Source organism: Delphinapterus leucas, chromosome 17, assembly GCF_059928025.1.
Source record: "Delphinapterus leucas isolate spDelLeu-1000000601 "Yukka" chromosome 17, BTC_Dleu_Yukka2, whole genome shotgun sequence".
NCBI lineage: Eukaryota > Metazoa > Chordata > Mammalia > Artiodactyla > Monodontidae > Delphinapterus > Delphinapterus leucas.
This window is the reverse complement of record NC_143145.1, coordinates 78,794,900-78,809,164: the sequence shown is the minus strand read 5'-3', so window position 1 is coordinate 78,809,164 and position 14,265 is coordinate 78,794,900. Positions and strand designations below refer to the sequence as shown.

The following is a 14,265-nucleotide window of genomic DNA, read 5'->3' as shown; positions in this document are numbered from 1 at the left end:
TTCCTCAACTTGAGCTAATCTGATCATCAAATCCATTTCTTCTTCTTGGACGTGAAGCTAGAATTCACTTCTCAGCCTCCCCTGCAATCAGGTATGGCCATGTGATTGAGTTCCAGCCAACAGAATGTAAGCATTAATGGTGTTCGCCATTTCTAGGTCTGGCCCTTTAAAAGCAATCCCCCTTTGAGAGCCTCCACACTCTTTCCCTTCCTGCTGGCTACATGACCACACCTAAGGACCCAGAAGTGAGGTATTAAAGATGGCAGAGTGTCTTTCAACCCAGTTCCCTGAATGCACAAAGAAAAGCCTTGGGCTTCCCTGGTGGCGTAGTGGTTGGGAGTCCGCCTGCCTATGCGGGGGACGCGGGTTCGTGCCCCGGTCCGGGAAGATCCCACATGCCACGGAGCGGCTGGGCCCGTGAGCCGTGGCCGCTGATCCTGCGTGTCCGGAGCCTGTGCTCCGCAACGGGAGAGGCCACAACGGTGAGAGGCCCACATACCGCAAAAAAGAAAAGGCTTCACTGTGAATCAAAAACACATTTGTTGGATTTGTAAAAAATAAATTCTTACTGTGATAAGTCACTGAAGTTTTGAGGTATATCTGTTACAGCAGTTACCACCTTGGCTATTAAATTCCAAATCTATATGCCATTAGTCCAAACCTCTACTCTTAACATTAGACTCAAACTTCTAATTTCTTCCCTCTCCTTTACTAGACTAACTCCTAATATTTTTCAGGAGTTATTCCCTGGACCTCCCAGTCCGGATTGGGTTTCTGTCCTTTGTGTTTCCAGAGCACCTTACTTATGACACAACATAGCTGTCTAACAGTCATCTGCCTCCACCACTCCATGGTGAACTTTTTAAGAGTAAACACTGTGTCTGAATCTCTGCATCCTCTGTGTCTAGTTGGCAGTCAGGAACAGTTTCTTGTAAGAAAAAAACAGATGAATGAATAAATAAAGGAATTGGGGTTTGTCATATTAAAAATACGAAGGCCCAAAGGTGGTGTGATCAAAGTTTCTAAAATAATGAAACAATGAAGATGCTGAATGGGGCACCTTTAAAATTAATCCTTAGAAAAAAGAGAAATAAGAAATTGTTAAAGGTTGAAAGAAGGATTTTAAAGATTTAAGGACAAACAAAAGAAGGCTTTCCTGAGTAGTGAGTAAACTCGAACTTCTTATAAAATGATAGGGGATATAATAAAAGTTTGTAAAAAGTTTCTAAAGGAAACTTGGTTTATTGAGAGGACTGCCCAAGTCTTTTGAGACTGATCATGAAGAACAAGTATAGCCTTCCAGAACACATCCTTAGACAGACCTCTGGGGGATAGGAGACATTTAAAGCTTTTTTTGTAATAATATCAAAACCATTGTTTAAACACCTTGTAGTGATGTTGCCTCCTGCTCTGCCAGCTAACACCCTAGTGACAGCTCACCTTGGAGGCACACACGCTGTGCATTAGCATTTAGAGCACCTATGCTGTACCCAAGGTGGGTGGTAGGTGAACAAAAATGGGGCTAGAGAACAATCCAGAACTTTCCGGGGCATTCTTTTTAGCGCCCTCACCCTCTGCATACAGGATTTTCCTGTGCAAGCCAAGAAAGAGCTATTACAAAGCCTGCATGTGACTTACAGAAATAACCGGCATTCTCACTTTACTTCCAAGACCTTTTTTCTCTCTAATGCCTGGGAAAACCCATATGAAGGAATAACAATAATAACCAAACGTTTGGCTATTTCACTGACTTCTATTTACTCTATAAAAACTGACTTTTAAAATACAGATCATAAATGAGAGCTGGGTTTTCTTCATCCTTGACCTTTCCATTGCTTTCACTGGTTCAAGACATTTAACTTTTATCTGAAAAGATGTGACTGATCTAACTGATCCAAAGGGAGCCAAAACATAAAACAGACGTGTTTCCCTTTTGTAGAGACAACATTTAACCTTTAACTCAGAACTTCATTCTGGAAGATTTAAAAGCACTGCACTCACCTGTAGCTGGGATATTGTTAGAGGGTATCGGAATAATATCCAGGTAACACCTTCACTGCAGGGCGGAATAGTGAGAGAGCCTTCGTAGACCCAGTAATCGCGCAGCAGAGGGTCTGTGCCATCACGTGGGCGTGTCACGGAAAGGCAAGTTAATGAAAAATAATTTGGAAGATTCCAACAATAATTTTCAAAATTACAAACTGTCCAAATAACACTTCTCAGACGGATGTCATTTTTGAACTAGAGCCTCACGTTTGTGTTTTTAATCTAATCATCATGGAGAAAACAATCAATAAAAAACATGATGAATCCTCTTTCTATTATTTATAGCAGTTTCTCTCAATGGGTTACTATACATATTTAAATATGGCTGTATAAACTGGATGTATATAAACTTGATATACTATATTATATATACACATACTTGATATATATACTATATACTATATATATACTACATATCAAGTTTACTCACTTGAGGAGAAGTGTATCCATTTTTTTTTTTTTTTTTACTTTATTGGATGATTTACCTGACTGATTATACCCAATATCTATTGAATGTTTACTACACGTGAAGTGCTCTTCTAAGCATTTTACATTAACTTATTTAACTCTTACAAGAAACCAGTGAGATAGGTCCCATTATTACCCGCACATTTCAGATGGGGAAACTGAATCACAGAGGGTATGTAATATGCCCACGGTCACTGGGCTAACATCCTGGCCAGAGCCAGGATGAGAACGAAAGCGGTCTGGCTGCAAAGTCTGTGTGTTTAAATTATCTTTTTAAAAATTCAGTTAAAATAAATTTTTGTAAAATACAAAAAACAAAAAAGGTCAATAATTTGTAACTATTGGGATTTAAAGGGAGAGACTGCTTAAGTTGTTCCCAGGTGTGATTATTTAGAGCTTTTGATTCTTTTAAGCATGTTAAATCATATATCTGATTTTTTTTAATAAAAATGAGAGACAAGAAAACAGTCTGTGCATTTAACCATGCTGTTCTAGCTACCTCTATATCGCTTCTTCAGTAGCAAAATATTGAAATCGTATTATGATAGAATAAAAAAAATTAGAAGAATTTGTGATTAAATATGATGGGTGAGTATTCAACATATGAAAAAAACTGGTTTGTAGCAGTGCAATTAAATGTAGAAAGTAGAAGATACAATGCATTTGGTTTTGTTTGGAACGCCAAAAAATTTCACATAATTTAGGCAGAGAAATGTGAAGACCAAAATTTTGTACAAAACAACCTTTATCTACAAATTATATTTTGAGTATTTTATATACAATTCTTACCTGTTCAGGCATACCTAAATATTTAGAAATAATAGCTAAATAATATCATTGCAAAGAGGTTATCTTTTAAAATTAGATACAAAGTTTATGTCACACCAGAGATTAATAAGAACTGCACTGACCAATCTTCCACGTATACCAAGGTTATGTTATTACAGCCGTGCTTTACACAGAGGAGGCAATTTGTATGAATGAAAATCCAAAAGAAACCTCTTCGTGGATTAATGGAACTAGTGGTAAAGTGTTTATTATTTCAAAAGGTTTACTCCCAGGTTTAGAGCAATCTGAAACTGGTACCAACTACAGGGAATACAAATTGTAAAGAAACTTTATTAACTAATAAGATATAGTTGTGTATGTTCTGAGGAAAACAGTGCAGTCGTATATATCCACAGTTACAAAATTCATCTTACGCAGATGAATGCTTACCTGGTAATAAAGTGTTAGGATTAAAGCAGGGTATTGTTTTGGACTTCCCCTGAAACAGAAAACAATGTACCCCATGTTAACATAAAATTTCTAAATTTTAGAATAAGAACATTTATGAGCACTAAGATTCCAGATTGAAGTCTTTTCTGAATGGCATTATCAGACCCCACAGATTTGTGTCAATCTGTCTTCTCACTGGAGCCAGCCAGGGTTTGATTCCAACAAGATACTCCTACTCTGAGTCTGTAGCTCTTTTCTCTGCTGCTGCAGCTCAATTTTCCCTATAATTCCAGGTGTGAAACTTAAAATCGTCCAGTGTCCATCTGCCCCATGTCAGCTACCTTTCCGGCTCCTGGCGCATCCACACCAGAGACTTAGGCCTTGGCTCAGGGAATTCTTTAGAAATGACTTTCTTCCTGGTACTACGATCTCAATTCCTAACCTTCTTGGCAGGACGGGCTGCCTCCCAAATTCTCGTTTTGCCCCCTTTGGATTTGGTAGCTCAGCTCTAGGACCTATCCTGGATGCTCTCCTCCTCCAGAAAGGGAGAACTGACACTCAGATGAAAATATTAAATTTCAATACATGTTTATCAAAACTAGATTTAAATTTCAATAAACTATCTGTACCATCACCAATTCACATTTCTGATCACTATTTTAAATAGTCCCATTTAAAATGTCGGTCCTTAGACAGACAGACCTGTCACGCCAGTTGGATGTCTCTTATAAGATTACTCCACTAAGGCAGACATAACAGGGAAGGTAAGTGCATGACCTCTTGCTCTCTTCCTTACTTCTGGGGACTGCTGGACACATTAAAGAATCCAGCTTACTTACCTCCCACCATCCTCCTGTATTTCGTAACGACTGATGTCACATTAGCTGAAGCAATAAAGGAAAATTTCTCAACCCATTTCTATTCAACAAATGCCAGTGAAAATGTGTCCTTGTCCCCTTTTCACCAGCTTCTGTGACCAGTCTGTGCTTTCCCTTGGCGGCTGGATTCACTCTGAGCCTGCACTCAGGAGACCGTCTGTAGAGGTTCTTGCCTGGTTCCAGATGCTCTGGGCTTGAGCTAGTGAGTCTAGAGCTAGCGAGACTGTTTCCAGACAGATTTTAGGGTTGGCCTTGGGTCTTTGGACCCCTGTGCGGTATCTCCAGCACCCACATGGGATTGAACTTCTCCCCCACAAGGCCACTCAGATTCTACTGACTCAATGTGAGCATAAAAGGTACTGTTTATAAGAGAACTGGGCTTGCCGGCAATGCTAGGCCGAATCGCTACAGGCTCAAATCAACCTAAATCACCTTCTGTGGGATATATCATCTTATGGCTTGTATGTACTTGTCTCTTTTTTTCTTTTTACTTAAATACTTTGAAGTGTGGTTGCCACAATTTTTATTTGTTTCATTTACACTACCTTCCTATAACCAGCAGGCAGAAAGGGGTAACTCAACTGGCCTGGGTTGCTCGAATCCTACACAATCCAAAAAAAATTTTAAAGGCCTGTCTTCAAGACTGGCCCCTGGCTGGCTCCTGGGAGACAGTCTCTGAGCCCTTGGAATATGCTGCCTGAGAAGAGTGGCTCTGTGTGCCTGAGGCCTTGGGTCAGGCTGCACCAGCTGGACCAGATAAGTATATCCCAACACTGTGATTTATGGTGAAAGCCCGGTTTTGCTCAGGGTGGGGGAGGGCTAGAGTCAGAGTAGCTGAGGTCTGTCCCTCAGGCATTGCCGGCTGGCATACTGATCCCCAATAAAATCCCTGGACACCAAGGCCCAGGAAAGCTTCCCTGGTTGGCAATGCTTCACACGTGTTGTGACATCACTGCCAGGAGAATCAGGTGTGTCCCTATGCGACTCCACGGGGCGGGGCTGTCTGGAAGCTTGTGGCTCGCTTCTCTGGGACTGTAGCCTTCCGCTGGAAGAAACCACAACCAGGAGGCTAAGCACTTGGCTGTGAGTCCTTTTAGGGAATCTCCCAGCCTGAAGGTGGGCTTGGAAGCCTCTGACACAGCCAGTAGTTTTATTTTCTTTTAAAGAATGACTTACCTTATATTGAATATCCTGGAGGATTTCAGTTACAGCCTTCAGGCCTACGTGTTCTTTTCCGATCTGCAAAGTGTAAAGCATAAACCAGAACCATAAAGCTTTTAAATATGTAGCTTCTACTTAAAATAACCAACAGAAGTGAAGTTCAAGTTCACCTGAATGTCCTTCCTAGGGAACAAATGCCCTTTTCAATAACAGCCAGGTCACATCTACTGAAGGCAATTAAAGGTGTAACAGTAACAAGCCAGTACAAGAAAGTATTAGATATGTTCCTAGACATTTCCAAGAATCCATTCCAAATTCACCTTGCTAAGTACAGGTTTACCCACTGTGCTATATATATATAAAGTAATAATACTGCAATATAGAAATTTCAAGGATATTTCTGAATTAAAATTATTCATCACATGCCCAAAGCCTTCCATTTTCACCCTGGGCATTTCTAGGTCATGACTATAAAGATTTTATCCGTGTTGAAAAAATTTTATTAACTCAGAAAAATGAGTACATGGTTTCACACATACTCATTGTCCTGTCACCGAAATCAGGACATTTCTTGATTACCACAGGACATAGTTCTATAATCCCCTTTTTATTCTTAAATAAATAAGGATATGCTGTTCGTAGCTTTCTGTGCTTTTTTTCCGGGCCCTGCTGAGTGGCTTGCGCAGTCTTAGTTCCCTGACCAGGGACTGAACTCAGGCCATGTCAGTGAAAGCTCTGAGTCCTAACCATTGGACCACCATGGAATTCCCAGTAGCTTTCTCTTTTAAAGCATTATGTATCATTACATTTTTTCAGTGTATAAAATGTTCCAAAGAATTTGAGACTTTAAAAAGAATATGACATTAAATATTCTTGACTCTAACTTGAAAAATTGTAAATGCAATCTGATTTCCATTTTTCAGCCAAGTTTCAACAGTCCATGATAATGGAGGGCAGTCACAGCAGAGACAATTTATAACCTCAGACAAACAATCCTTGTTACGGTTGGCTTTTTCTCTTCCACATAAATTTTGGACGTATATACACTACCAAACGTAAAATAGATAGCTAGTGGGAAGCAGCCGCATGGCACAGGGAGATCAGCTCGGTGCTTTGTGACCACCTAGAGGGGTGGGATAGGGAGGGTGGGAGTGAAGGGAGACACAAGAGGGAAGAGATATGGGAACATATGTATATGGTTAACTGATTCACTTTGTTATAAAGCAGAAACTCACACACCATTGTAAAGCAATTATACTCCAATAAAGGTGTTAAAAAAAATTTTTTTTGGAGAATGACCTACAAGGAGCTAGAAGAGCTGTCACCATGTTTATATTCCCTGTTTCTGTCCACGTGATCCAACTGGGAAACAGGCTAGGTGAAAGGGCATCAGAGGAAAGAGGTGAGACAAGAAACTTACATAACCTAAGATAGGCCAATCAGTTCAAAATAATTGAGACATCATTTTCCAAGTGTTTGCAATTCCTGAGATAGGCACTAAAAACAGAAAATGAATTCTCTTAAGTTAAAAAAATGTATATATATATATAATATGTGCATATGTGTATATATATACACACACACACACACACACACGCACATATATATCTTAGGGAAACTTACTCCTGGGTGCAAAAGCCTGGACCTGTAGGCAGACACCTTCACCCCATCTTCAGGGGAAACAGACCCCTCTGTTGCACTGGTTTAACCACAATGTAGCATTTGGGTGATTACACCCACAGGTCGGCTCTGTCTTTACTTCATGCATCTCTTGTCAGAGCTTAACTCTTTGAAGAGTCCACATCTGAACATTGTACGGCCACACAGTGTAGTGGTCCAGGAGCAAAGGTCACTTGCGTTGGATGCTGGGTTCTGACCCTGACTCTCTTTTCAGTCTCGAGCAAGTTTACCTAACCTCTGTGTCCTGCAGCTTCCTCCTCTATACAGTGGGGCAGACAAAAGTGACGGGGTTGAAGATAAGACTCAGTCAAACAAAAACCTTAGAACAGGGACTTCCCTGGTGGTCCAGTGGCTAAGACTCTGCGCTCCCAATGCAGGGGGCCGGGCCCGGGTTCAATCCCTGGTCAGGGAATTAGATCCCACGGGCCGCAACCAAGAGTCCATATGCCGCAACTAAAATTCCCGCATGCCACAACTAAGACCCAACGTAGACAAATCAATCAATCAATCAATAAATATTTTTAAAAAACAAACCTTAGAACAGGGCACGGTGCACTGTAATTCAGACTACTCTCAATCAGAATGCTACACGGCATCGAATACAGTTCTTACATAAAGTAGCACTTAGTAACTCTTACTGGCTCCTTCTGTCTATAAAGGTTCTTTACCTTATGGGCAAAACTTTGTATTTTGCAACCAACTTCAGCTGCTGCTCAGTCTCTTTTCTTCTTTGTCAAAGTTTTGTCTGAAGGGGTTACAGCCACCAAAAAGAAAATATAGATGGATCCTCTGCACACCTCAGCCCCTAAAATCCTACAGCAGTCCAGGTGGCAACGCAACATGTGACCAAGAGTCTGCCGGGAACCCAGTAACTCCTGACCCTCCCCTCGGCCATCTTTCACCGCCTCCCCAAATGCCAGCCCTCTGGTGAGTTTCCTCTCGGACAACCTCAGCCCTGCACGGCCCTGCGCTTTTCCGCTTCTAACGCTAATCCCCCCTCATTTTCCACCGCAGCCTCTGAAACTGGATGACTCCACAGCTTTGACAAGCTCTCCCACCACCTCCCCCAGGGGGTCTCCGTGAACCCCTGGGGTCTGCTCAAGGCCACCACCCTCCCAGGCCTTTGGAGTGGACACTGCACAGTCTCCCTCAAGACAGGAGTGAGAGCTGTGGCCAGCTCCCAGCTGTCACTTTTAGATGGGTCTTCTACCCCACAAGCCCAAAGCCACCCTCCTCCTCTGAGCGGACTGCCCTCCCCCGATGCGATCCTGCTCTACTGGTCACTTACTGACCCACCGGTTGTTCTCAGTGCTCATCCCCTCCTGCCGTCACTCCGGAGGACTTCAGCATCCCTGTGCGCGACCTGTGCCCTCCCTGGCCTGTCTCTTTACCCCTCAGTCCATGCCCGTCAGCTCCCTCCCACTTCAGCAAACCAATCCTGAGAACACACCCTGCATTTGTCTTCACTCTGAAAACTGCAACTCCAAACAAAGACCATTGCCTCTGACCACAAGTGCCCATCCGGCCAGCTCTCTCTTCTTTTCTCTCTCTTCCTGTTCACCGATCACAAGGCGTCACGCCCCTCAGGTCCCTCCTGGCTTCATCCCTTTCCCTTCCTGCCTATGCTGAATGACACCTCTTCAACCATTCTCCATTCTCTAATCCCTTCGTCCTCCTAAACCTTATGCTCTGTAACGGGTCAATACAACAATTAATTTGTTAGAGGGACTTTCCTGGCAGTCCAGTGGTTAAGACTCTGTGCTTCCATTGCAGGGGGCATGGGTTTGATCCCTGCTCGGGGAACTAAGATCCCACATGATGCGGGGCACGGCCAAAAAAAAAAGAAAATTGCTAGAATTCTCTGCTCCTCTCCCTGGATGGAGAACAGCCCACGATCCGCTGTCCTGTACCATCTGTGATGTCCAATCTCAAGTGGGTCTCCCACAAGGACCGTCAAGTCTATTGTCATTCCCCTCCTGCGCTATCTCAAAACCCAATCCCACACCCATATTTCCTTTGCTCTATAAATAATTTTGTTTTGCATGTCTCAGAGATAGTACAGGTCATCAGGCATAAACTCCCCTAAATTCCTGGCTTTCTTCACCTAAAAATGTGTGCCGTTTGTGCCCACCCTTTCCTCCTGGCCCTCTATTTCGGAGAAGGGGTGGGGCCCGTCCTGTCCAGGGTCAGTCCATCCACCTAAGCTCTCATCCCACGCCTTTCCACCTCCTCTGAGGCTTTTCTACATCAATTATCCCCTTTCTTGCTGGTATGTTTAAACAACATCTACGCTAGCCCTTTTTGCTCAGAATAAAAACACAGGCCCATCTTGGATCTCAATATGAAACAATCTAAACCTTGCTGTGCACATCACCACTAGTTATCACCCCATCTGTCTTTGAGTCAAGCTTCCTGAAAGGGAAGTCTATCCTCACTGCCTGGACTTCCTCCCCTCTGCTTCTCCCAGCCTCTGACCTAAGTGCAAGACCCCCGCATGCAGTCCTTTCCTCTCTGCCTCAGCTGACACTCCCGATCAGCCCTTCTTTCCTCCGTGAATGTTTGCTCTATAGTTTCTGCGACTTTGTTCTCTCCCGAGAAAGGCATTTTCACGTAGATAACCTGGATTTTCTCTCCTATGGAAAGTTAGAGCCAGAGTACAAGCCCCCAAGCTTTGCCTGCCTCCAGTAATGAGCTGGTCCAGGGAACGGCGATGTTTGGTCCCAAGAGACTCGGCTTCCAATCTAGTGCACTATTACTGCATGTCAGCTGTTCTACACTGAGAAGCAGTAAGTGAAAACATCAAGTTATCATACTGAATTCCATTCACAAGTATGTATTGAGTACCGCCTCCAAAGATGAAACTAACATGTTCCCTCCCCTCCTACAGATGACTATTTGGTTATTTGTGTTCTTATTTTTATTTTATTCTTATTTTTTTTAATAATGAGACATTGCCTTCTACTTCTACTGCCTCATGCTGTCAAATCTGGATGCTCTGTTCACTTTCTCAGGTTACAAAAGATGGACTTTAACAGTTATTATTTTCAATATACTAAAGATTATCAAAATATATTTGTAGTATAATTTGAAACATTTTTCATCAACATTTTGTGATTCCATTCTCCTTATACAATGCAGATATAAAATAGAAGGAATATAGGGCCCTGCCTGTGAAAAGCACATGAAATGAATTGAGAAGAAGATTTATCTTAAAATGTAAGGATTTGTTTTAAATTCCATGACATGTGTTATACTTTAAAAACATGGATTTCAAAATACTAAAAGCCTAAATAAAACTGGAAGCCTACTTTCAAACATCAATAAAGAAATATCTTAGAGGTATTTATAACAGGAAATTGTTGGAATTAATACTATTGAAATATATGCCACCCCGAAAAAAAAGAGGTTTCAAAAGGCCCCTTCCTCAGCACTCTTTGGAAAATTAAGTTATTAAGGACCACTAGGTTATCCAAAGGCAGCCTGGAACCACACAGAGTGGACAATGGTTTCTGGTCCTGACTGGTGACATCAAATCCCTGTATGACTATAAACAATGACGTGGCCTCTTTGGCCCTTGGTTTCCCTTCTATAAGAGGCGGAAGGGGGAAGCCTACAATTTCCAGGGTCTCCTTCACCTCTCAATCTTTTATTACATCAAGTAATTACATCAAGACAAAGTTTAAAAGATTCACTTTAGGAAGTAAATTAAAATTTTACCTTTGAAAGCATATGGTCTGCTTCTGTATGTTTCACTAAATTTATATAATATTCTTTTTGCCCACCAAAGAGCTCAAATCTAAACTTTGCATTGACTATATCCACCAAGGTCTTTGCCGCTCTCATTTTATCAGTGTTTTCTACAAGGCACTTCAAATCATCTTAGAGTGAAAATTATTAATAACGAATAGCTAAAGGAATCTACTACATGATTATAGTATTGATTTCTCTTAGATTTTGCAGGAAGGCGAGGTCCAAAAATATTTTCTGAAATTCTTTTTCAATAATAAAATGAACTCTGCCTTCAGGAGACGTTTTCTAACTCCTTTCTCCAAAGACCCTGAATGCCACTCCGAAGAAAAGTTCTAATAAGCCAATGAATCATTTTCTACCAGTGAATATGGCTGCTCATCCTTGACCCAGAGAGATCAAGTTTTCCATTTTTAAAGTATCAGTGCTCTCTGTATAGGTGTTTAATGTCACCTCTAAGTAGTAAAAATGAGAGAGAACAAAAAACCTTTTGCAAAATGAATTAGAAATAAGCATCTCTGCACAATATAGCAATCATAGCAGGAGACCATTTACCTGAACAAACAAGGCAATGATGGCGATTCCACGGGGCTTCCCCACAGCCTCATCGATACTGCCAAACAAGGTGGAGTTCCAGTGTATCAGGTGGAGCTGGGTGAGCAAGAACAGACAGGTAACCTCGTTACTAAATGTACTTCCGCTCAGGAAAACAAAGACGTTATCAACTGCTCCTTGACCATATCTGTATGGTGTCATAGGCAACGAGAGTATCACGAACAGACACAGAGGTGACTGGTTTAATATTGGTTCTCTGTATGAATTCCTCCCTTCTCATTTCTGAACAGAAGCAGTGCTGAATGCCACTCAAGTTCTGCTTTTGTCCTAATCAGGAGCACATCTAAGAAGACTCGCAGATTTCACACTGATTTAGCTGCCTTTCCTTACACAGCATCCCCTCTGGCTCTCAATAAAACAGAACTCCGGTCTGGGCACAAACACCAGAACTCATTCGAAGGATTACCACCTACATACTCAAGTACTGTGTCACCCAGTATTTCCATCAAGGATAATAACAAAACTGGTCTCCAATTCTGTAAGTTCTTTCCACTCTCTAAGGATATGTAGACAGATAGCATTCTATAAAAGGCGCTGCATCTTTTTAAAGCATGGTAACATAATGAATGCTGATGGAGAACTCTAAACGAAAGCCATTTCCTGCCCTGGAGATAAAATTTTACCTGTGAAGGAATGACAAACAATACTCCAGAAGATTCTCCCACTACTAGCCCCGTAAAGCTCTGTAGTCTTCAGGTTTATCTAGAATGTGCACTTGCTCCTACAGTGCTCATAAAACGCTTGCAAGAAGCCAGATTCAATTCCCTGGTTAAAATCAAATGGCCGCTGAGGTTCTCAGTGGAACAGTAGCAAGGTAAACCTTCCGCCTAGAATACTAACCTTCATCACTTTAGCTTTTAATCAAGTTACCATTACTTGCTGCCTGAAAACAGTGAGCCATTTAAAAACTAGTTTTAATCCAAAAAGACATACTAAAATTCAATCACCATGTCATTTTAGCATCCATATTAAAATATTAAGGAAAATTATCATGAGGACTGCCATTAACTTTGAAGTTTCTCCTGCTGAATTTGTCCAACTAGAATTCAAGATTATAAATCTGACCACTAGGGGGAAGTAATGAGGTCCTCTGCCTATAATAGAAACGGTCACCCAGGACAGGTCAGGCTATGAAAAGCCCGCATGAACTTGGATTGTCCAGTAAATGTAACTGTCAAGGCACTGCCTTTAAGAAAGCGATGTTCTATAACCTTTCAGTTAGTAATGAAAGACAGACCAATTTAATCTTTCCTTTTCCGGCTGCAACAATAGCTTTGTAGCCCCAGTGGTACAGATAAGTGTACAGTGGTACAGATAAGAACTGATTGCCTTAATTAAATCAACAAAAAAAGCCCAAGGTTGAAATCTATTTTTATTCCACAAATTGCAAAGTTCAAATCAACATTTTTCTTATTTCTCATAGCGACAGTATGGAGCTTTTTTTTTTTTTTTTTTCTGAAACAAAACAAACCAAAAAAAGTATGTTTGGGGGTTTTTTGTTTGTTTTTTTGTCACTCCTCCATAATTCAGCAACATCATCACTCACACCTGTTCCTCAAAAACTACTTCACATGTTTTTGTGTTTAAAAAATTGAGGGTCTCTACTCCTTAAGTGTGTGCTGTACATGGCAATCTCGTTTTAAAGAGTACAGTATGGGGGAATTCCCTGGCAGTCCAGTGGTTAGGACTCGGTGCTTTCACTGCTGGGGCCCGGGTTCAATCCCTGGTCGGGGAACCAAGATCCACAAGCCTCGCAGCACACCGCCACACCCCCCTCCCCCCCCCAATAAAAGAGTACAGTATGGAATACTTGATGGTGGAGAAATATGGCCAACACCACCTGGGCCAGGTGACCAAGGCCAACGTCGGCAGTCATCAGACATGTTGATATAGGCACCCTGGACATGATGTGATGAAAAGGACATTTTTCCTGTGTGCTCTTCCTCCCAATAACCCATAACCCCAGTCTAACCCAGAGGGAAACGTCAGACAAATCTCAAGAGAGGGACATTCTACAAAATACCTGACCAGTATTTCGCAAAACTGTCAAGGTCGTCAAAGAACAAAGAAAGCCTGAGACAATGTCACAGCCAAGAGGAGTCTAGGGAAACATGAGAACTAAATGTAAAGTGGTGTCATAGGTGAGATCTTGGAACAGAAAAAGGACATTAGATGAAAATGAAGGAAACTGAATAAAATACTCAGTGTATTGAGATTGGTCCACTAATTATAACCAATGTACCATACTAATGTAAGATGTTAATAACAGGGGAAACTGGGTGTAGGTCAGGTGGGAATTTTCTGTACTATTCTCATAATTTTCCTGTAAATCTAAAACTGTTCTTAAAATATACAGTCTATTTTAAAAAAAAAAAAAAGAAAGAAAGAAAGAAAAGAAAAATTAAGGGACATCCTGGCACTTCCACTAACTCAAGCTAAAAAGGATAACAGA

General features: G+C 41.5%; 1 protein-coding gene across 1 annotated transcript in view; it reads right to left on the bottom strand.

Annotated features, from left to right (window-relative positions):
* CA8 (carbonic anhydrase 8 (inactive)) overlaps positions 1 to 14,265 on the bottom strand; it is a 266,760-nt gene that overhangs the window by 80,842 nt on the left and 171,653 nt on the right. Inside the window, exons 9-12 of the mRNA XM_089899127.1 lie at positions 11,754 to 11,849; positions 5,787 to 5,849; positions 3,733 to 3,781; positions 2,002 to 2,114 (exon numbers count right to left, since the gene is read on the bottom strand). Coding sequence (XP_089755253.1) covers positions 2,002 to 2,114; positions 3,733 to 3,781; positions 5,787 to 5,849; positions 11,754 to 11,849 — 321 coding nt within the window. The remainder of the gene's footprint in view (positions 1 to 2,001; positions 2,115 to 3,732; positions 3,782 to 5,786; positions 5,850 to 11,753; positions 11,850 to 14,265) is intronic.